Source organism: Aethina tumida, chromosome 7 (genome assembly GCF_024364675.1).
Source record: "Aethina tumida isolate Nest 87 chromosome 7, icAetTumi1.1, whole genome shotgun sequence".
NCBI classification, from domain to species: Eukaryota; Metazoa; Arthropoda; class Insecta; order Coleoptera; family Nitidulidae; genus Aethina; species Aethina tumida.
The window spans coordinates 18,177,977-18,203,359 of record NC_065441.1 but is presented as its reverse complement, the minus strand read 5'-3'; the positions used below and the strand labels follow the sequence as shown (position 1 = coordinate 18,203,359).

The following is a 25,383-nucleotide window of genomic DNA, read 5'->3' as shown; positions in this document are numbered from 1 at the left end:
TAATAAGTAAACAACATAGAATGTAATGTAATCGCTTGCTCGCATAAACCGAGAGTACCCCGTAGGAGCAATCAGTGTAGAAGAGACTTACATCTTTGTGATCATGCAGTATACAAGAAAGGATATCATTTAGTAATTCTTTCAATTTATCTATTTATAAAAGAAATTTTTCTTATTGTATTTTCAAATAATTGTGTTGTTTCATATTTAATAATAACATTGCACTAAAAAAACTTTCGGTAGGACTTGTATGTTATAAAGAGTTCCTGTCGTTACCCTCAAAGCTTCATTCAATATATTTTGTATTGTTCGAATGATGTAATCCCTGGCTAATGCATATGCTATTCCTGCATAATTAATCCTTGATCTTATGAATGTAATTCCTTGTTGAGTCACTTTTCTTAACAATTTACAATGTTTTTCCTAATTCATTTTGTTGTCAAAAACAACTCCAAGGAATTTGATGTTATCAACTAATTCAATATTAGATCCATTAAGTGTTAAATTTAATAGGTGTTGGGTATTTTTTCCACTGAAAAGAATGGCCTTAGTTTTTTTTTTTTGGACGAAATTTAAGTCCTGTTTGTCTTGACCAGTGTTTGAGATGGCGGATGGATGTTTGAATATACCTATGGAATGAATGTTGACACCTCTTGCATATATAACCAGGTCATATGCGAATAGTCTGGCTTGAATTGGAAATACATATTATTGACTATATCATTTATCAATATTAAGAGTAAGGTTACACTTATGACAGATCCTTGTGGTGTCCCACAAGTGTGTGGCTTTGACACGGAAGGTTCTTTGATTGAGAAAATTTTAGATGAAATGATGTTTTCACGCTATGTCATAGGCTTTGTCCTTCCTTGACGAAACCCACTTTGTGCATTTGTTAGCTCATTGTTTATTTCTAGGGACCACATTAATCTTTTATTGATCATTTTTTCTAGTACTTTGAACATTGTTGATGTTAATGCAATTGGTCTGTAAGATTGAGGATCATATTGGTTTTTTCCTGGTTTTAGAATTAGAATTATGTGAGCTTCTGACTATCGTTTAGGAAAAAAGTCTGCAGTTTAGTTGTCATCAAAGTTTTCCTTGAAAATATCTACTAGTGTCTCCACTATTTCTTTACTATTTATTATGTTTTGGTTGTTTCTGATTAATTGTGATATTGCGTTATTATTAAGACCTTTCATTTTCCTGATATTTTTCTATATTAACTAGGTTGGAGAATTTGTTCCCTATGTTTTTTAAACTCTGTCCGATTTAATACCGTATTATGTCTTTTCACACTTGTTAGAGAAGTGTTTTTGGATTCAATTGCTTTAACACATTCAGTGTTCCACTATGGTACTATCTAGTACATCTTCTGCTGTTGATGTGATAATATTAGTACATCCGGGAGTAAATTGTGACCAGTTTGTTGTAAATAAAATTCTATTATTAACATATTTACTTTATTGTAAACTTAAAATATGAATATGAAAAGTACAAGCATCTTCGAGGAAAACAATATAACATAATCAGTTCATAATTACAGGAAAAGTTACATTCAATTGATTTACAAGAATATTCCACACATATCTGTTTAGTTGATACTAATAGGCACAAATTTATTATTCATTAATATTTGATTAATGACTACAATTCTTTGTTAATTATTAAAAATAAAAACTAGCTTATCAATTTACGTTTATTGCACATCTTTACAGAACATTAGTACAGAAATGTTGCTGTTTAAAGGAATTATGGAAACATTAATGTATGTTACATCTATCACACAATCAATATGATATGGGTTTATCACAAAAAAATGAACAAATAGCAGAAAATGTAAACATTTTTGTACCTTAAAGTACTCAAGAATAATCATAAATAATAATGAAAATTTCCTCTTATATAAAATAAGCGCCATGGAAATATACTTTCATGGATAAAATCAAAATTTTATTTTATATGATTTATTGGGAACGGAATTTGTATATAAGTATGTAATTAAATTTTATTTGCTTAGCCATGTAGTATGATATATATATATATATATATATATATATATATATATGTATTTGCAATTTGTGTTTATGTGATAGAGGTGAATATTTATTTTAATTAATATCAGTAATATATGATGAATACTTCATCAACACCTTAAAATGTTCTCAAACTCTATTCATTTACCATTTAGAGTTAATAAAAATTATACGCTCTATTATGTACGTAATTCAGTTCATAAACATTATTTAACAGTAACTGTAACTATCAAATGTACTAAATTAAAAATATATTGATAAATAATAATTTAATTTAAAACTATCATAAAATTGTTCCTAAACCATATCACTTGGGCCTAGGCGGTGTCGGCGGTGGCTGCGCCGAACTTAACGACATAGATCTCTGTGGAACTGGTGGTGGCTTAGAACTAGCCAATTGCACAGGCACTATATAAGTCCTACCTCCAGGAGGTTGAGCTGGTGGCGCCACACCAGGTGGTAATGCAGGAGGTGGGTAGTTTGGAGGTCCCCCCACCGGTGTCACTGATCCAGGTTCAGGGCTTGACGGTGGAGGAGCCGCCTGTAACTGTTGCGGGCTAGACGTCGATTTGTGTGATAGATTATGTGGGGAATCTTGAGGAGATAATATAGGGCGGACACAACTCAGGGGCAGATGTGTTGACTTAGGTTTCGTAAGTTGAGGAGCAACCGATTTGTCTGAACCTGCAGCAACGTAGGAAAACACGCAGAGGACTGAGTAGCAAATCTGATCAGCCTAAAAAAATTTCTTATTATATATCTAAAATTTAAAATGCCTAGTCTATGTTAACAATAAAACTGACATTTATCTATTTTCTTGAAAAAACGGTACATTCATTAAACAAAACAACATATTAATTACATAACAATCACTAGGGTGCTTTAAAAAATAATATATACGATAAATAAAGCATATATATTATAATCTACTAATGATATTTTAATTTTAAAAAGTGCACGATCGCCAAATAACTAAATAACAGAAATATGATATCGTTTTGAGAATTTTAAATTAATTAATTAACGTACTTCCTCAGTTTAAAATAACTTTTATTTGCTTCTATAAACCATCACCAATTAATGTAAAATACAAAATTATCACAAATCTTAAAATATAATACCATATTAAAAAGAAACAGAACATCAGTACTTTTTTCTATCAAGAGTCCGTACATAAAACATATTGAAGCAAAAGATAATCGCAAACAAATGCTTTGTTGGCAGGACTCCCCGCTACAATACAACATATTCATTTAGTTCTTTATGAATTAATAAGATATTTTTTTTCGTGGTAAACATGACGAATGTTGAGCCAAATAAACAGCATTTGTGGTCTGTGATATTTTTTTTGTTTAATCAAAGAGAAAGGCATAGGAAAGTGATTAAATTCTTATCGAGACTTACGGCAATCGTGCTGTAACCATTAAGTGGCGATTTCAATGTTATTGTCAAAAAATACGAAAATCGACCAAAGAAGTTTCAAAATGAATTACAAGTATTATTGGACAAACATGATATACAAATACAACAAATGATGGTGGAGGAGTTGAATGTTACCCTGTAAACCATTTCCGATCGCCTGAAAGCCATAGGAAAGATTCAAAAGGTTGGAAAATGGATTTCACACAAACTGAAGGAATAACGAAAAACTACGTGACATGATGCTTTTACGCCATAACGAAAGGGTATCACAATCAAAAATTAATATATTTTGAAATTTTCAAAGGTAAAAAATAATGGGTAACGCCATCAACATTGAGTGCGAGATCGGATTGGTTTGGGTAGATGAAGATGTAATGTGTGCGGTGGGATCCGAAAGTACTAGTGAACTACGTCCGTTCCCGACAACAAATGATCAATGGAGTTCAATGGAAGATGAAGTTCTTGTTTGGAATGGTACCCATAAATTTCTTGAAAGATGAGCTAAATATATAGAAAAAGAGCGCCGATAATCAAAGGATTAAAATCCAATCTTGTCATTGTTCTCTCGTCCCAATCCAATGTATGTGCCCAAATACATTTTCAATGCAATTTAATTTTTCAGGATGTATGATGACATTTGAAATATCTAGAGTTGTCCCACATATCTGCAATTTTGTCAATAATTGATGATGTCTTTAATAAGTAAGCATAATTATTGATGGATTGATATCTTTTCAATTTGTACAAATGCTACATGTGTGCAAACAGTACGTTTTGTGATTTCTGGGAAATTATATTTTTCAGAAAAAACAAGAATATATACATTATAATGTTGTACTTACAATTAAGTTTTACTATTTATCTTTTTTCTGTAAATGTTTAACCCTTCAACATTTTGAAGATATCCTTCTTATCTTGAGTGTTAATAACTTAAGCTGACGTATCTATCATATCAATGTATTTTTTACTTTTTGAAGCAATTACTAATAGGAAACATATAAACTAATTACATATGATATCTACTTGAAAACTAACTGAGGTATAAAAACACAAAGCTGCAAGTAGCTACAATTTTCAAATTATATATTAACAAATGAAGCGTAAAATTAAATTTACCTTACACAGGTAAACCTTTGGTGTTGAGCTAAAGATTTATAAATAGATGGAATATTTCAACAATATATGAAAGATATCTATTAGTACCCCACACAACTTAATAAACTCTACCTCACTTAATTATATGATACATTGTACAGTATAAATTAAATTTTATTCGTTAAGGTTTGACAATCTTAATTGAAAACACAATCAAATCATTTGTTTTATTAATACCTAATAAACAACGGAATTATTTTATATCAAATATTTTTTATTGCTACTAACGTAACACGGTCATAATAGATCAAAAAAATATATAATATCAACAAAACATTCAACTTGAACTCACGACAAATTAACCTAAATTTAAAACTTTATATATTCCTAATTGATGTAAATAAATATAATAATGTCTTTAAAACACTCAAGGTATCAATATATATCAAGAAATCCACATAATCCGAACTCACGCAAAATGTGACAAATCTCACTCACTCAACACCAACCGTGTAAAGTCACCGGTTTTGGGTGAGATATCTCACCTGTAATACAAGTCACCGGCATTGTAAAAGGCGTTTGGACACCCCTACAAGAATAACGTCATTCGAACCGAATAAAATATCTCATAGATTTTCGTAGAAGTTCTCCTGGACTTTTTTTATTACCAAGTAATAACTTATTAATACAATGATTCAATTATTTTTATTATTTTGGACTTTATAGTGGAGAAAATATTGTAAACAAAGACGAAATGCGCTGTTGCCATATTGATGTCATAAGTGAGTTAACTCACCGGTGAGATATCTCACTCGGGTTCGTGGTAGACCCCCTGGTGTAAAATTTAATAAAAAATTAAGCATTTATTATATCTTTTCCATAAATTCGTAGTAGAATTTATAAGTCATGTAAAAAATTATCTCAGTAAAGAATTGAGAAAAGTAACCACAAATTTACGAAAAAGATATGATGAGAGGTGAAAGGAAATAAAATTTGAGTATTACGAGTTTTAATATAATTAATTAGTATAATATTCCAATATTGTCTAAAATTAAAATAATTTGTGCAATTTTTTATAGGCTTTTTCCATAGCCTTGATTTTCCCTGGCTTAAAAAAATAAATTCATTTATTATATACCCAGTTCAGATTTGCCAGAAAAAAATTACTAGTATGGCTTCTTTAATATTCATGTCTAAAAAATTACCTTGTAAGTTTTGATTTGGCCAAAAATCGTGAGATTTTGCCTATAAGTACAAATTTACATGCTTTACAATTGAAAAAAAATTTATCGCTTTCAAATAGGCCACATTGTATATGTGTTAAACAAATATGTAAGGGAATAAAACAGTGTGTGTGTATGTGTTAATCGATGATGGTTTATTAAGACCGAAACTGGCGAACGAAAACTATTTAAAACCAAAAAAGTTTTTTTTAAACTTAATATATTTTATATCACGTTTGTTAGCATCGATTTGTTATTTTAATTAATTAAGATTATGTACATTTTGGTTGTGGTTTTAACTACATATGAGAATATAAAATAAAAATAAGTGTGCCTTACACTATGAGAAAAATACTCATGCAGTTCGTGATTCTTTAAGCTCATGTATATTCCGGGTCATGCAAATGGAAAAAATCCGGTGGAAAATTAATAATAACTGAGGAGCCTATAACATCAAAATAAATAATAAAATACTTTTTTTAATTAAGAGAACTAAATGTAATTAATTATTTATATAGGGTAACTCACCATAGGTGATTTATATTTCCTTTGAATAACATGCCTCGTTTTTGGGTCTGAAAAAATTAAGATTAAAAATCTATTTTATAATATTTAATGAATATTACTTACTGAATTCTTCAATGATAAATATGCTTCCTTGTTGCGTAAAACACTTCCTAATATGGTCGATCCTTACGAAAAACTGCAAAAAATCCCGAACAGATTGTAAATTAACAACCCAAAACTCAAAAAATAAAAAATGAAGAAAAACAGAAAAAAAACATCTAAAAAGTCTGCTCCAAAATCGTTTTAAAGCAAAGCAATAGATAGAGAGTTATCGCATGCCGGTGGCAGTTAGCAGTCACATTAAAATAACTTATAAATAAATAAACTAGCCACAAAGCCAGCCAGGCCCTATTGAGATGGTTTGCCTCTGATGTAATATGGAACCTACGCTGTAATATCATTGACTAATTCACATTGTATTGATGTGTACGTGGTAGTAATATGCGGTGTTTGGGTAGTGATTGAAAAAAGTTTGTGTTGTTTGTTTATTGCGTTGATCATGCTTTTAACCGTTAATTTTTGGAAGCAGAACACACTACTACTGAAACTACAAAGTGTGTCGTGTAATAAGTAATTTGTGCGCCTTGAATCCAGGTCGAATACGCAGATTCAAAACTGATGGAATTTCGTGTATACTATGCTTAAATTTGGGTGTCGGAAAATTGAGATGCAATTTCACTACTTAAGAAACAGTAATAAGCGTGAACTAATCCAACAAAAACGTAAAATTAAAAAATAAATAAATAATTGTAAAATAATAAAAACTAATTTACTAAACTAACGACCAAAAAATATAGTTAATGTTATATAGACCTGATTGTTTCTATATACCTCAAAATCCTGAATTTTAGCCATTGGACGTATCGATGGTGGATAGAGATGAACAGGGTTACAAAAAAAATCAACACAGACATTAGTTAATCAATTAATTTTTTGTCGTTTCCAAGGACCATCTCAAAAGTTCCTGAGCTTTAGCGAGATGTCTAGACATTCAGAATAGTTTCCACTAGTAATGTATCAAACACATTTTCTGTCAATCTAGACATCTCATTGCCACAAAGTGACCACTCATTTACTAGAAAGATAAATAGAGAAAAAAGAAAAATATACATCCAGCATTCATATAGAAACTAATTTGTTGGCACATTCAGCATTTCATGCAAAATATTAATTTAAATATTAAAATGAAATGTCGTCGATTATCTACAATTATCAATAATATATATATTTTTTTTTTTTTTTTTGTAAAATGGTCCAATTGTCACATTTTAATATAAAATAAAAATAAATCAATGCATATGAATTGATAGGGAATATTTTTTAATTTTATAAAATTAATATGTGTTTCATCTAATTAGCTTAACTGTGATACATTAATAAAATTAAATTAGTTTTTAATGGTCGGCCTTTTATTAAGATACATAACATACACTATAAACCTATTTTCAAAAATGAAAAAAATTGATTTCTTCTGAAAAAAATATGCCTAAAGGCAGGGCAATTTTAATCATAACATATCTTTTTATAAGTAAACTATTTTTTTAATTTTGATGATCGTGTTCATTTAAAACTAATTCATTTGATAATAGTTATAAACATAATTACATTAGTTACCATCACGTAAGAGTATAGAAAAAAACTAAATTTGGATCGTGTTTATAACTACTTACCCTCGGCCGTTGACCCTGACAAATAAGCCTAGAGAAAAATAAATAAAAAAATAACATATATAAAATATTACTACCTTTAGGATGGGATTCGACAGAATGTCTCTCTATCGAGTCAGTTACGTCGCAGAGAGGCCACCTACACACACTTGAATTTAAACTGATAAAAAATAACTAATAGGAGAAAATTTACAAATCATAACGAAATATTGACACTATTGATGTATAGTAGATGTAAAAAAACAAATGCAAGATGGCACCGAGCGAGTGGCAGAGCAAGTAGAAAATTTGAGTGGTCCTTGCAAAAAACAAATGCACATGTCACAGCGCACCGACAACATTTAACAGTCATCAGAATACAATTCAGGAGGGCAGAAGTCAAACTAAAATGATATCTAGTATAATAATTGGTACATTTATCTTAGATTTTATATCGGTTAGCTGATGAATCACATCTCGGTTTCCGTATTTCAATTTAAAAGTTCCAAGTTTTTATACAAAAATTTTTTAGTAAATTTAAGAATTTCTCATGATCTATATAGCAGCAACATATTTAATATTCCAAATAGTATATTTTGTATTAATTGCCAACTTAATTGGCAACGCAATTTATAATTAAATAGTAAATTTAATATATATATATATATATATGTACCGGGCATATATATATGGAAATTGGGCCAATTTAAGTATGATTTCTGCCCAACCCAGACAAGTGTCCAATGAATAAACTTAATATATAATCTGTATACAAAGTCGCTTAAGTCAAACCAATGTAGCCATTTATATATGTAAATATATACGCAATATACACTGTGACAAAATTGTTGGAAGAGAAAATAGAACATTGTCGGCGATGTTGTACCTTGCTGTTAGCGAAGAGAAGTCCAACACCTTCCATGCAGACCTGCAACAGACCCCCCTCCCCGGTACTCATATCCTGAACAGGAAACTCGCCGCCTAATTCTGGAGCAGTACCTGCCACTCCGCCTCGTTCCATGGCATCCTTAATGCAATAATACAATTGTTTACACTGGAATAAATAAATTCCCATTATATTACTGGCAAATCGTTCGTAGGTTATATTACCTTTTTAGTGTAATATTTATGAAGCTGAGTCTGTTGTCCATTTCTTCTCCACAAGCATAATACCTTATTTTTAGGACTATAGGTCATATTTACAAGCCTTTCAAACCACCAACGTTCAACAATTACCCCCGAAACTGATCTCAAAACTAACCCATCATCTCTTACTTCCATAAATCTCAATTCACCACCTCCGTCAACACCCTGATGAACTGTGAAACTCTGTCTATGTAGTAACCTCGATCCAAGTGGTTTCAAATCAATATCATTTCCATTCTAAAATGAAACAGAGAATAATATGATTTTACTTAAAAATAAACATATTTGAATACACCTACCAAGTGATGAATTTGATCTAATAACAGATTAACTTCTTGACTATATACATAACCAATATGACTTTTTCCCAACAATCTTCTAATTTTTCTTTTCACTTCTTCTTTGTTACAGTTCAACATGACCAAAATCGCTGTCAAATTATATAACATGGTTGCTAATAGTTTATCTTCTTCATGCTCAAGTCTCTTTCGCTCAGTATCACTTAAGCCCTTGTACCTCTCCATCATCTCTCTTGGACCTTGATCCATTCCTATCATATCTCTTTCTTGGGATACTGCGTCCAAGAAAGCATCTTCCCAAAATTGCATTTGGTCCCATAAGCTAGATCTCTCTTTATTAATTAATCCCTCAAATAAGTATGTCCGAGGCGCATCGGGAGAAGGTGAAGTTACTGTATTAACCATCTGTCCCGCGTGATACCTAAACCCTGAACCTAGAGACGATTTACTGGACCACACACTTGCAGTTCTCTGTTTGGCAATCTTAGGAAACTGAAAATAAAAAAAACAGTTGAAACGTAAAATTAAGTAAACAAATTTAAAACGACTTAAGCTTAAAGCACAATTTTATGTACCTGCAGAGTTTCAACTTCGGTATCTGAGACAGTGGACCGGAAAGAAGCCTGCGTACCGCCACGATTTAATCCGCATGCAGGGCCTGTGGTTATAGAACCTGTTGATGGTGAAACGGTGCCTCCAGACCCATGCATAGTGCCCTCAGCCTGTTTGCACAACATGTATTACAAGCATTTACTAACAAACATTTATTTAGATTTATTTATTTTATTTTATTATTTAATTATATCAATATCTTTCTCAACCTTACACATTATTAATTATTTGTTCAAGTTAATTAGGTGATAGTTATGTGGTTACTTTTCTTATATACATAAATTGATATAAAGAGTTATAATAATAGAAAAATGTCGATCCCCAGGATAGGTCTACTTTGTCGAAGTCCAAGCCAGTGGCAATGGGAGGTTAACGGATCCAACCGCAAATCCAATCCATTCCCAGGAAGATCTTCCTCGATTGGTCTTTTTCTTTCATTCAACCCATTGTCATATTTTGATCGTTTTTTTTAATTTCATTTAAATTTTGAAGGATTTGAATGATGTGAATTTGATAATTATTGCGACAAACTGATAGGGGTTGTACAGGGCATCAAAAAAAGTAATTTTGTCTTAAAAATCTCTATACGAAAATGAGTCGTTAATTAATTATTTTCTTGTTCTGTTATCTGTATAAGAAAAGACTACTCCTCAAACAACATTATTAAATTAGTAACAATCGCTTTTTATCGACTCATTTTATTCACTCATTTTTACTTTAAAAATTCAGATTCAAACCTATTTTTTAAATGTGCAGTTCTAAATTAAACTGGGAAAAAATTCGCAAAACCCCATACAATTGAGTGAAATATATTTATTTTTTCTTTGGAGAGGTCTATCACTCTACTGCACAAAATCGTAAAAATCGTAAAAATCGTAAAAAAAATATAAAATCGGATGAAAAATAATTTAATAATAAAAAAATGTGTTCGTTTTAATCTAATATTATATTATATTTTTGTTTTAATATGTCTATTACATTGACTTGTAGCAACATGAACATGCTAACAACCCATTTAATACTCACATCAGAATCAAACGATGTTAGTTTACTGAGCAGTAAGTTCTTCTTTTGTGTCAACATATCCTTAAACATCTCTGCAGTTGAATGTTGATCTTTATCTGATTCATCTCCCTGAATTAATCTAACTTCAGGTGGCTCTAAAAATTATACAAAACATTTTTTATGATAGCTAACAGAAATACAGAAAAATACCTGAATGTGATGACTTCCTTGAATTTTCCCAGTCAGATTGTATAGATAATCTTGGACTCTGTGGAGATCTTGGACTAGAACTCTATAAAAAGTTATTTATTACAGATTCCAATAAACAAAAAAATTTAAAACTTACACTAGTTATGTCGGTATTATAGTCTGCTAACTCTTTACTCCAATAATGAGTATGAGCAATTTCATGTAATTGAAATGCTGAAGCCATTCCTCCTAATCCGTAATTCCCAAAAGTTACTTCCAAACCATGTACTATTGCTTGCAATACTTTCAACATACCCTTCCAAACAGGCTTTGTAATACACTAGAAAAAATAATTTTCAAATTGAGTTTTTTCTAATTAATTTATATTAATTACACACCACATCATCGATATGATCATCTGGAGCAATTTTTCTATCTAAGGTTTTGTTCAATTTACTTAAAACAAAATTACGATAAGATTCATCCTCCATTAACTTTTTCAACCTATTTAATTTCAACCATCCCACACCTTCACCTTCCAAGACCTGATTGATAACATCCTTCAAAAAGGTTTGATTCTCACTGTTGGTTGCCGATTTATCTATAGATTGTTTCCTATGAATTTCATCTTGTTTTCTTGGAGTATGTTTTATTAAGGGACTTTTTTCAGCTAATCCCCTAGGACCTCTTTGAAATGGACCAAACATACTTATCTTTGTTTCTTTCGGTTTCTGTTGTTGAATGGATTGGGTTGGTTTTGGAGTTTCTTTTTTGCTTCCGAATAAATCGGAAAAAATATTTGTAGTACTTGTTGCAATTCCATTAAGATCTGGACTAAAGTTAGAGAAAAAATCTCGACTGGCTCCTGAGAACACGTTCCCTGAAGTGGCTACAATTGACGTATTACTGCTAGTTGAATCTTTCCTTCCTTCAGAAGACTTATTAAATGAGTCAGCCTGAAATAATGTTTACTTAGACAAAATATTAATAAAAAAATATTGATTTTTACTCTAAGCAATCCTTTTTTGGTGACCACTTCCTTTGCACTTTTAGTAAGATCATCTAACGTAGATTTACCAACGTAAGTTAAATCCTCAAATGTATTTTTGCTTACAGCTGTAGCAGTTTTACTTGCTTCTTGAACACTTTTTGTTGCTTCTTCCGCAGCTTTCTTTGCGTGTACAGTCAACTAAAATTTAATTTCATATATATTGCATTTCATTATATTGTTACAGGTGTGCATGAATTTCTAATAATATAACATTCAATATATATCGATATACATCATTACAAAGAAATGAATTAATTAAGTGAAAAGCATAAACCAAAAACTACAAACCTTATCAAATGGAGCAAATATATTGCTTTCCTCTGCTTCGGTTAATTTTTCTTTGGCTTGTAATTTTAACTATAGAAAAATATGTATATAGGACATAAAATTTACTGTGTGCTTGTATAAAAGTTGAAAGTATAAATGTAGGTATAATAAATAACAATACCTTATCCATTTGTGCTAATAAACCATCTTGACTACTTTGTCGAGTTGTTTCCTTGACCAATTCTTTAGCTTGAGAAGCAAATTGCTCGAAAAGTGATCCTTGGCTGCTTTGACGTTGTACACTTCCTGCAGTTGAAGGAGCTGAACTACCACCAGAAGAAGAACCAAAACTTGATGTTCTAACGAATACATTTCCAATACTGGGTTGCTTTTGAAGTATAGGAGTAATTGGTGGAACCTATAACAATATTCGCTATATCATGTGACTTTTGATACTTTGAACTTTGAACATTATCTGTTCATTCTTTCATAATATTATCATTTTATTCTGTAAATTTTGTTGTGACCTTATTAAAATATTTTTCAACAATGTCATGAAAACTATGCTAACACTTACCGGCGTGACAGATCTTCTAGTTTTCCTAGGTGTTGATGGTCTATCTAGTGATTCACTATTGGTACTGCTAGCAGATTCAGTCTTTACAGTATTCATACTAACTGTAGTTTTTGGTGTCATTGTAGAATTAGAATCGGATTCATTTTCACAACTTCCGCTCTCCTCTTTATCAACTTTAGAGGTCGATTTGATAGTTTCACTCTTATTTTTACTGTTGTATTCAATTTCTGAGTCACGGTTAAATGAAGGTGAACTTAAATCTGAATCACTACTAGATGAAGATTGTGGTGAGTCTGATCTAGTAACGGGAACTTCACCGTCTGGATAGTGTAATTCAGAAGGAGGTTTGTAAACTTGTGCCACGTCTACATTAGAACAAATAGATATGTTTCGAGCAGTAGCTTTTCTCTGCTCCTGATAAGACATACAACTTGGTGATAAATCAGAAGATTGCATTTCTGAAACAAAGTCACTGAGTGATGAATAACTGGAACTAGTGCTATCCACTTCTTCAGAATCGGAGCCACTTTCATCAGTTGGTTGATTTTCTTGATATTGAAGACACCTGTGAATAGAATTTTATAATTCCAATCATGTCATAAATATATAATTTGTTACCTAAGTGCGCCATTTAAAGAACTACCATCATCCCATACGATAAATTTAAGGGGCTCTAAATTATGAAGATACCATTTTGGTTTATCACCAACTAAAGATGGATCTAAAACTCCTGTGTGGACTCTTTGAAAAGCGACGTTGGTAGGAGTTAAAGACCATTCTGCAAGAAATTCGACTGCTTGTGTTCTTGCAAATCTATTTAAAAACTGAGAAGCTCTCGGTCTTGATCTGAGAAAGCTATTAATTTGAAAAGCAACTACGGGACGTGGATACAACCTCAAAGTTCTTGTATGCTCAGAGAAATTTGCTAGAAGATTTTGTGAGTTAAAGAATCGAACCTAAAAATATATATTTAAAAATGAATTAATAAACTATAAATAAATCATTTACCATCGCTATTCTCGTTGCAACATCAACAGAATCAATATCACTTCCATAAATAAAAGGATTATAAATTGCTTGAGAAGATGTTATAATGGTATTAGTCCTTGGAGGCACTGGTGACTGGGGTGACAATGGTAATTTCGGCGACACAATTGGCGTTTGTAGTTCTGGTGAATTTTGTTTATTCACACTATAAAATAAATCATTTTGTCTATTTGGTTTATTTTTTTAGCTAATGTTACCTTAAGGTAGTACCAGAAATACTGTCCCTTCTTGAAGGTTGAAGCTGGTTACTAGATGTAGATGGAGTTTGAAGGCTAGTCATTGCCTGTAGCATTTATATATTGTTTTAAAAAAATAGAATATGTTAACAAATGTTCTACATTTACTAAAAACTTTTAAATCAAGCTTTCTAAGCTATCACAGTTTGTTTTCTCAATCTCACGACTACATTAGCAATAAGAAAAATTTATTTACTTTTAATTAAAGATATTTAGGTTTTTTACTATAAGCAAATCGAAACTGTAAAACGATTTAACAACAATTTTATTTGCTCTTATGTTTCTAAAATTAAATTTCTACTAATGTTTTTCCAATATTATAAACACAGAAAATAATATTAACACACTATAGGCGGGCAGCAAAATAGTCCAAACTAAGTTGTTGAATTATAACAAAAAATAAGAGATAATTCTTTCAATTCCGTATGTAAACCAATAGAGTAAAATTATCTCACCCAGCTTTTAAAGTAAGTACATTCAAAAAGGTAAAAATTACCCGGTCCACTAACAATCAACAGTTCTCGAGACGGGTATTTTTATCCGACCCGCTTATAGTGTGTTAATAATCAGTTCACATATTTATTCAGTGTCATAAATATTCATTTATCAAAACGCATATATTTAAAACTTTATACTGACAACACAAAAAAATTGTGATTTTTTTGGAAAAGTTCTTGCTTTATTGACATATTGTCTTATCATAATATTTTGTAATAATTATATAAGAAGTTATTTATGTAATTTTGTAATTATTAATATTAATATATCAAATGGGATTGATTAATTTAATTAATTTAAACATCATGCATTTTAAAAAAATTCATAAAATTTCATTGGATGTTACGATTCAAGGTAAAATTTCTAATACTGTAATATAAGTTCTAGCTTAAAACTACTCTGTATATTAGTACAGGTGTATCAACATGCAGTGCAAAGACAAATGAACAATATTTACGCCAGTGCCAACTTGGTCCATTAGTTGCATAGCCTTAAGTAAATATAGAAGATTAGATAAAACTAGAAAACATTCTTATTTAAAAAGCAAAAAATTATAAATTTGGGAATCTTCTTGAACACTGAGATTCCCAAATTATGAATTATAAATAAATTTAGTTAAATATTTCATACGGCTCATACTTAATACTTTTAAAAAATAGTTAAAAATTTTTAATGTAAACTAGAGAAATACTTACTTGTTTTAGGTGGTTCTTTAATATAGTTCCTTCAGGTTCTGGCAAAGGTGGCACTTCAGAGGGAGAAATTAATTTATTAGAATCTAAATCTATTAAATAAACATCATCTGGTAATCTAAAATATATATATATAGATATTAATATACAACCACATTATATATTTTTGAACATACTTAAAATTTTTTTTGTACATTAAAAAACTTGCAGGTAATCCTATTACAAAGGGCGTAGGTGCTAACAGCAACTAATAACAATTATTAACAAGTATTATTCATGTTACGACATTTTTTATACTTCTAACCTGTTCAGCACAGTTCATACAAGTAGGTAATAGTGGTATAACAGGAAACATGTATTCCAAGGGATAAATCATGGCAACAAATGCCATCACCGACATCGACAGAGCATTGTAATCCCGTGATTGAAAAACTACTTTGTTTTCTAACAAGATTATTGTCAAAACCTTAATACACATATCAACACCTACAATCAAAAAACACTTTATAATCATTTTTGTAATATATTGCTAAATTACCTAATAATTCAAGTGGCAAATGCAAAGGAAAATCAACAAGACTGAAACGCGTATGACTCGGCAAAGCGAATATCAACGGCTCATATACACTCGGAGATAATACTTCTAACTCAATTCTAAAAAAAATATATTGTATATTATAAATTTAAAGATTTTTATTGAAATTATACTTAGTTTTTCCAGGAATGGGAACTGGAGATGAAAGTAGTCTCAAAATCCAAGTTTCTATTTCTTTTACATCATGAAGAACTATAGAGGATGCACCGTCACCAGAATGGCCAGTAAGGACACTCCATACAGTATCGCTAAAATTTGTACTGTAAAACTATTTACATCTCATTTATTTTTTGACAGAATAATTCACTTAAGATGAAAACCATCTTTCTAAGAAGGAAAAATAAAATACATGAATTTGTCTATGGCACTAAGAAAATATAACAAATACATTTAAGTTTTAAATTCTCAGAGATTAAACTGCATTTTATTATGTTTATTACCATAAATTTTTTATGATCAATGAAACAAATGTTTTTAGATTAATTCTGCAATAATGAAAATTGTTGTGAACTCCCTATTCTTACAATTAGAATTAACAAATAATAGGATGTATTTAGTATATTTACTGGTAAATTTAACTACAAAAAACTAAATAATTGTTGTATATTTTTCTACAAATATGTAATAATACAATTTGTTTCACAGTTTTTTTGTTTCAATTGCAGATCTTCTTCATTTCATTCCACGGCTTGATTAATCAGAAAAAAATAAAGACATTAAAAAGAAGCGATTCTTTTATGGGGTTATGGGAAGAATCAAACATTTTTTCCGTCTCATTAAATAAAACATTATAAATATATTTAATATTTTGATATACTAAATGTTATTATAATGAAACAACATAAAATGCATATTATACATATGTACAATGTGTATATTATTGTAGTGTGAATATCGATCGAAAAGCGTTTGATCCGACTAAATTATGAGAGAGTCATAGTATACGACAGAGACTGGGAGACTTTTACTGTCTCTGTCGTCTAAGATGTCTCTTTCAAAAATTCAATCGGATCAGACACTTTTTGATCGGTATGTAGTCTAATGTATAAAATTATATTTTTAGTAGACAAAAATATATATGTCGTTAAATATTTTTCCTGTTTAATTTAAATAATATTTTAATATTACAGATATCATCAGATTAATTTCATCACATAATTGTAATTAAATTACAAGGAAGAGAATAATCCCTCAATAAATTATATATTTTTATTACCGTGACGCCTGTTTGGATCCACCGACGCGCCTCGGATGAGACGACTCGTTACATGCGTCGATCAATTTTTTTAGAATAAATAGGCACTCTCGAAACATTGTGAAAAACGGATGATGCGACAGCAGACACAATGACGTCAGAGAGTGATTCCGTATTCGCTATAACCAAAACAGCAAAAACAAGCATTTATTATTAATTGAATAATCTTTAAAGAAATGAAACCATTCAAACATAAATTTTTCAGTTCTTTGAAGTACAAAGTCAATTGATGATATATTTTGCACCAAATATTACAAAAAAATTAATTTCGTCAAAATAAAACAAACTTAAAAATATATATAATTTTGGAAAATTTGTTGAAAATCATATGTAACTAAATTACAATTTAAAAAGACAAACAGGTAAAATTCCTATAAAAATGTTATGTATATACTTACTTGGCGCCTTCGACTTGCTCTAGGAGAAGGCGATAAACTTCCTCCACTTTCTGAATCATTGGAAGGACCTGTTACCCCTAAACGAGGGGCTGGTAAAACATGGAGACCGGGTGTTTCGGAGTCTCTACGACTAGGACAATCTTTCTCAGAGTCGCTCGGTCCAACATTGCTACTTCTATAGTCACTGAAAGAAATTTATCAATTCACAAAGAAAATGCCAACCTTTAATGACAACATTAAACAAAAATAAACACCTGGAAAAAGCAGAATCTGAACTTTTTTCCATGCTCTTCCTCCATGAATCCCTCCTTAAAGTAGTATTTGTCCTTTTCGCAGAAACACTTATTTTCTCAATGGGCCTGTAGAAGTTTACACAAATTCCATATCTAGTTTTTCCGGAATCTTTGTCAGTTAATGTAAAAACAAACGACGAGGCTTCACGCAAAGCAGTTTTTCTAGGTCCTACTGAAGAACATCCTTCGGGCTGACAAAAGTATACCATATCTAGAGGCATTGGAAAATCTTTGTGGTCCTCTATAGGATATCGACGGAGAAGCTCAGGCGGCTTAAATTATACGAAAGTTTTTACTATTCATGTTTTTAATATAATAAATTATAAATAATGTCATATAATAATTATAATTATAAATACTTTAATTGAAGTGTTTTTAATTATGATTATTTATCAAAAAATGGTACAAACAATCAGACAAGAATAAAGATTACAGCAAAGATTAAATATACATTTTCTGCAATTGTATAGTTAAATGCGCGGTAAGATTGGTTCCTGCAGTGTCAATTTTATTGATCCCAGGTACAGTAATAGTTAAATCAACCATTTTTTAGTTCAAATAGCAAACAAAAATCTTACAACATCCCAACTCTTCGCACTCGAATTATTTAGCTGAATACAGTTAAGGGTTCTACAATTATCAACGAGAGTTGAAAATTAATAAACTGTATTATTTTCGAATGAGACCAATATTGGCTTACAATCGGATGATTGGGGGTCCCTGTTTTAAGAGGTCAAGCTAGGCTACATGCTGCCCAACCGGTCCCCAAATATAAAGGAGGAAGTGTAATATTTTAGAATATCCGGTCAAAGTATGTGGATTTAATGCTATAACCTGTAATAAGTCTCTGGAGTAGTGCTTTCAAGGATTCGTTCATATTTAAGCAGGATAATGCTCCTCCACATACCAACAGAAAAATTATTTGGAAATTGAAGGTGTGATCAAATTAGAATGGCTTTCTTGTTCACCGGATTTTAATCCCATTGAGCATTTGTGGGATTACCTGTGAAAAGTGCACAAATTAGTGTGATAATTGATTGATAAAACTTTAAATATTGTGCTCCCACTCCCATTGAGGACTACACAACATTGCACCTTTGAACAAAGAAATGTAAATAAAACAACTGCATAGAAAAGGTATTTCATATCAGAAAATTGCGAAAAATTTAAATGACTCGAAGACAATTGTCGAAAATACAGTAAAATATAATCCCTAAAAGAAAAAGCTGGAACAATGGGTGTTTCAACAAGCCAACGATCCAAAGCCTACATGGAAGGTGGCACATTGTGAGGTAAAAGTGTCACTAATAAAGAAGCCATCTGGTTCCTGGTGGAGGAAGGGTGAAATTCAATTCTCCAACTCTCTTCAATTGCCAAAAGTTGATAGACTCGATCCCTCGTCGGTGTTTGGCAGTTATTAAAAATGAGACATAGCAAGTAAGTGCTAAATAGATTATAGTAAATAAATCCATTAAAACATATACTTTTTAGGCTATTCTGAAATTTGTCCTATTTTATATCACATGAAAGTTTAATGAATTTTATAAATCAATTATTTTTCTTAAAGGATTTGAAATATTTTTTTAAATTTATTGAAAAGATTGGTTTAATTTGCATTTTTCTGTATCTTTATTATTTTTCACAACACTGTATGTCGATACAATTCAATATGTATATTAATTTGTAATTTTTAAAAAGCAAAGATGCATTTTATTTGTGACTCATTTTAAATACTAACTAAAGGTTCATTTATTCAAATCAAAATTTGTACCATGTATAAAATAATTAAATAATATTATATTAACAACATAACATAAAATACTTCATATTTATTTATTTACTTGAATAGAACTTGATGAAGGTTGTCGGTTAGGATTGCATCCGGCACTTGATGACCCTCTCGCCCCTATAATTGTTAGATAATCAATTAATCGGGGGCACAAAAACTGCCTTTCGTTGTCCAACGACATTGTGATGATTATCGAATGGTCACCTAATTTTCTTCCAATAAATAACTTCTTTGATCATATCGATGTAATATTCTAATAATTCTCCCTGTAAATTACAGTTAATATATAAGATTAACATTCTAATATATTATAAATTTATTAAAAATACTTTACAAAAATGTTAGTATTAGATGTTTTACAATGTCTATGAAAATCATAATATACCTACCTACTATAATAAATTTAATAACAATTAAATAAAATACCTAGAGGCATGTCTTGCAATTAACGGAATGTCATGTGATCAAACATTTATCATCCGGTCCCCCTGAAAAATAATAATATCAAGTTCTACTCTTGTAACAAAATGTATTTAAATTCCTTTTAATTTATTCTAAGTCGACATTACATTTTCAGTTATTTTTACATAAACCTAAGGTATTTATTTTATAGTATTATAGTATTATTTTATATGAATTTGGAAGAGATTGTACCTTTCTGGCGTTATGCATATGATTAACTAAAGTTTTTGGTGTTTTATTCTCACAGTAAAAACTGTGGTAATAAAACACCAAAAGAGTTCATACGTTTTTGACAATCTATATTGTATTCACACAAGGCAGGGAGTGAAGTGAACAATACTCATTCACACACAGTACACGTGATTGTCAACAGATAAAGATATCCAAATAAATAAATTTTAAATAAATAATAATAAATTAAATAAATATGTTACCGGAATGGCAGGAGACTCTTTATGTTTGAATTTGAGTATGATATAGGTATCAACATGACCCAACCTTTCCAAACTGACCAATGATTCACATGTGGTTAATGTCTTCCCATTTTCACTTTCACATTCTTATATGTTAGTATAAGTTTTTATTAAATTCCTACTATCAAAATTAAGAACAGTAAAACAATAAGTAAAGGTTAAATATTATGAGTAATATGTACTGCAGTTGGAGATTAGCTAGCTCTACCTCCTATTAAAAATAGTATTAACTAGGCAATACATACTCATCCAAACAGTGCGTACCCGTTACAAGATAATTACGAATGAAAAATTGATTGCACAATATATAAGAATGACTAAAGCGGTGCACACAGAACAGTCACACTGGTTTATCTGTTCTGTTAATTAATATATTAATTAAAATTGCAATTGTAGTTATTATAAAAATTAGAGATACCCACAGGTGGTTTTTGCCCTGATGGATGTGTGAGATCGTTTCCAATTGTATGTCTTATTTTGTGACTTTATGTAGTTTGTTTAATTTTATAGGCTGATTTTATCTTTTTTCTGATGTTATGTCTACGGTCTTAATTTTGTGAGAGATTGTTGGTATTCTGGAAAGAAATAGTCTGAGTGGAAGTATGCGGGCCTACAAGTTTTTTAGGAATATGTCGGATATTTTCGTTAGGAACCGGATTTTAGTTAGTTTTTACTGTTATTAATTGGTTTTTTCGGATGGTTTTGGTACTGAATCTGGAAAGGAGTTTATTTCTTTTTTCTGTAGCCCTGGTTTGGATTTTAGCATGTGGGTTATAAGATATAGGATAGTCCTTTTTCTTTCCGTGATTTCGCAGAAATTTATGAAATCGGTTATTATTGTTGGCCAGTAGAAGTACTTCCTTATGTGTTTTTCGATTTCTGTTATTCCTCGGTAGTTTGTGAAACCTTCATAATAATCCTTTATTATGCTCTTCTGCCTTTCAGTATTGTTGACAACCTTAACAACAATATTATACTTTACTAGATCATATGAGCTGTCCTTAAATTTGTTATTAATACTTCGCATATTAGTGAGTATAAGTTTTCAAAATATATTCCGTATTTTCTTCTTTCAGGAGTCGATGTAATTTTTAAAGAAATTAACAATATTTTCTTCGAATTCTCAGCATAAATACGGTGTTTATTAGAGAATATCTGTTCTGTGATTGGATTTATGGTGGCATAATGTATGGGTTTTACTATGATTTAATGTTTAGTGTAATAGTTTAATGGTTTTTCACTAATTTGGATACGGAATACTGGATTTTCCTTGTTTTATATTCTGCGGAGTTATCTTGAGGTATAAAGATATTTAGTAGTCCTCAAAAAAATTGTAAGTATTTGTCCATCTTTTCTGTTTCATTTATGTTGGATAATGCGTCTGTATTACTATTCAATTTGCTTTAAAGCGCCAATCTCACAAGATTTTAAATTTTCATCCGAAAAGACATGGTCTAAAATATTTAGTTGCCCAAACGATAGCTAACATTAGTTTGTCACTTCTGACGGATCCTTGAGAAAGAACAGCTCCTATTGCGAAATCACTGGTGTCTATAGTTAGATTAAATGGTTTCGTAAAATCCAGATATTGTAGTAGGGGTTGATTCATCAGTAGCAATTTTCCAAACATGTTATAAAGTCCGGTGTGTGTTTTATTTTCACATTGATGAATTTCCGGTAATATCCTAAGAGTCCTAGAAATGCCTTGATTTCTTTAGTGCTTTTAGGTATTTGGTAATCCTTTATTGCTTTAATTTTATCCGGGTTGGGTTTGATTCATTCAGGTGTTATAAGGTGTCCAAGAAATGAGACTTCTTGGCGTAAAAATTCACACTTGTCTATTTGGATTTTTAGGTTACTTTCTCTGAGTAGTTTGATAATTGTTGGAATGGGACAAACATTTTTCATGAATAAAAATCATTCATTCATCTTGACATAATAGACCATACCAGTATATCTTCACCATTTTCAAAAATGTAAATTAACTTATAACTATTTTTATGAAGTTTTACTATAGAAAAGCTCATATTAACCATATAAACTAGTACCGATGTGGCAACAGGTTTTTATCACGCAAACTGGTCCGGTGTTGCGACATTTATAACACATTTGACAAATATTCACTAATTAATTTCTCGAAAACCGGATATAGTTTATATCAGCGCAACTCAATTTGTTAGTTTATATTTACTTTGTTTCAGATTTACCTCTTTAAATATTTTTGTTTAAAATAATTATAATCCAAAGATAATACTTTATGAACAGCAGTATCTTGCTAGTGTCATTACTTAGCCAATCATATATAAATTGAATAACTTTGATTTTTGTTGAGGAAATGATTTGCTTGAAATAAATTGTGACAAATATGTATTAATAGTATATCGTATATCATAATTAATCAATATCGTAATTACTAGTATATCGTATATCATAATTTTAAGGATAAACACATAAATTGATTAATTTTACTATATTCAAATCTGCTATCATTAAATGTCTAAAAATTTTCTTTCTATCTAGAAGAAATAACAAATATTTTAAATGTAAATTAAATGTTCTACTTACGATAAGAAAATATATTATTTTATTCCATTGCTACAGTATATCAACACATATGATAATTCACTAATATTAAAATCAATATGTTATCTCTGTGCCACTTTCGATTCTTACTAATAATTACATAATTCACAAGGTTTTAGTTTTACTGAAAAATTATACTAAACAGAAGCAAACATTAACCCACACCTGCTCGACGCCACATAAACAGAACCAAAACAGCTAAAAACAATTTGCCTTTACACACACAAGCTTATCATAGCATGTGGGTTATTATCAGGCTTTTGTATAGTTTACAAATAAACATTTTTAGTCAATATAATTTTGCTAATATTTCCAGTTACATATACATCTATTATTCACAAAGTAAATTTTTCAGAATTAATTTTTGCGCTTTATTCGATGAAGTTTTTAAAATAATAACGAAAAAATAAAATTGTTTATATTTGTAATAAAATGTTACAACTTCATACATTTTTATAAAAATGTAAATTTTGTATAAAACATGTATACTTTCACAATATCCGATACACTATTCTGCAAGACTTTATTTCTAATTAAAAAATAAAAATTCTTATTCTTAATCGAAATTTTCGTTCATATGTTAAGTTTCCCTTCTCAAAATGTCCTACATTTATTCAAGGATAAGTTTAAATTTTAGACAAGAAAAATTTGCACATGCATATGTATATAATTAATATTATTATTCTTTATTTCAATTTTGAATGGAATAAAAAATATGTATATATAACAAATAAATAATAATTTAATAAAGTAAAAAAATAAATATGAGGATGAAATTACATTATTTCATTTCAATTACATAAAACAATTAATAAAATATTTATTATCGATTGATATAGATGTTAAACTCCGAGATGAATTGTAGTGATGTAAGGAAGGGTAAACTAAATTCAAGCTATTTTCAGACGATCAATAACTTAATAAAAGCAAATAACCCGAACTATTTAACAAGAAATCAAATTATTTGTTATAATTTAGTAATTGCAGTTATTTAAAAGTGATTAAAAATGACACATATATTGTAAATATAAAATAAAAAATTCATATAATCTGAAATCATTGACTTGGAGAAACCATCAGCGCAACTCCAATTATTACACCCTCAAACTTGCGTATGAAAAAATGCCATTAAATGTACATTTAGTAAAATAATAAGAATTCACTCACCGTTAACCAGGAACACATTTCTTCTTTAAAATACTTTTCACATCGGGGGTAGAGTATTAGAAATACAACCGTCACCACACTCCGACATTATTCATTCCACTGAGGAGATCAAAGTGGCAGTTGTGCAACTTTTAGGGCTATGAGCATGCGTCACTACGTTCTGGATATCCACCCCTCTGCGTCGGGGGTGGCAGGATGGTTCATTTTTTTTTTTTTCGGGGTCGTGAAAATATGTCAAATACACGACGAAAGGATGACGTGCGTCAATTGTGACCTGATTATTCTTTTAAAATGGTACTCTTAATAAACTTCAGTTTTTCAGATACAATACCAAATGATTTTATTTTAACGTAATACGAATAAAGAGAATTTGTTTTACTGTTACTGGTCTATGTAGTGAGAAAAGTCACGCCCGTAAGTTTAATGGAGATATTTATTTAAAATTTGAGTGGATTTGCGCATGCAACAAAAATGCTTTAAACCGTTTTCCCTGCTTAATTTTTTGGATACAGGTTGGAAACAGGAATCTCCAATCTAGATCACTTAAGTTCGAAGATAAAAAACAAGAAAACTCTAAAAACCATAATCATAATTATATATAATTTTTGTTACTAGTTTACATTTAGTTTGACAAGTCTTTCATCAATTTAATTTAAAATTAATAAAAATTTGTTGTTAATTATACTATACATATTATTGGACCTTAACATCTGTAAAGAACATCTAAAATAGAGAAAAAGTTAAAATGAAATTGTGGTAA

The 25,383-nt window shown here is 30.0% G+C and overlaps 1 protein-coding gene across 2 annotated transcripts; it reads right to left on the bottom strand.

Annotated features, from left to right (window-relative positions):
- Positions 1-2,272: 2,272 nt before the first annotated feature.
- On the bottom strand, positions 2,273-23,656 carry LOC126266204 (MAP kinase-activating death domain protein-like). Of its 2 annotated transcripts, none has more exons than XM_049969652.1 (30): positions 23,439-23,656; positions 20,328-20,426; positions 19,991-20,204; positions 18,111-18,421; positions 17,857-18,040; positions 17,420-17,577; positions 16,317-16,451; positions 16,147-16,262; positions 15,913-16,094; positions 15,785-15,855; positions 15,612-15,726; positions 15,374-15,406; positions 14,380-14,465; positions 14,144-14,327; positions 13,754-14,091; positions 13,136-13,700; positions 12,740-12,976; positions 12,580-12,648; positions 12,250-12,429; positions 11,639-12,196; positions 11,398-11,580; positions 11,262-11,343; positions 11,073-11,206; positions 10,010-10,156; positions 9,435-9,926; positions 9,100-9,372; positions 8,876-9,043; positions 6,407-6,479; positions 6,305-6,351; positions 2,273-2,772 (listed from the first exon to the last, which is right to left on the bottom strand). In XM_049969652.1, exons 3-30 carry the CDS (start codon positions 20,117-20,119, stop codon positions 2,344-2,346), a joined length of 5,679 nt encoding a protein of 1,892 aa, XP_049825609.1. In that variant the 5' UTR covers positions 20,120-20,204; positions 20,328-20,426; positions 23,439-23,656; the 3' UTR covers positions 2,273-2,343. The 2 variants fall into 2 exon arrangements, with proteins under 2 accessions (XP_049825609.1, XP_049825610.1); XM_049969653.1 differs by having other exon boundaries at positions 17,857-18,031.
- Positions 23,657-25,383: the final 1,727 nt, after the last annotated feature.

Coding starts and splice junctions, on each gene's coding strand:
- LOC126266204 (XM_049969652.1), bottom strand. CDS start 20,119: ATGTCGTTGGACAACGAAAGGCAGTTTTTGTGCCCCCGATTAATTGAT. Junction 16,095..16,146: donor TTTGCCACTTGAATTATTAG/GTAATTTAGCAA, acceptor TTTTGATTGTAG/GTGTTGATATGTGTATTAAG. Junction 12,197..12,249: donor CCAAAAAAGGATTGCTTAGA/GTAAAAATCAAT, acceptor ACATTATTTCAG/GCTGACTCATTTAATAAGTC.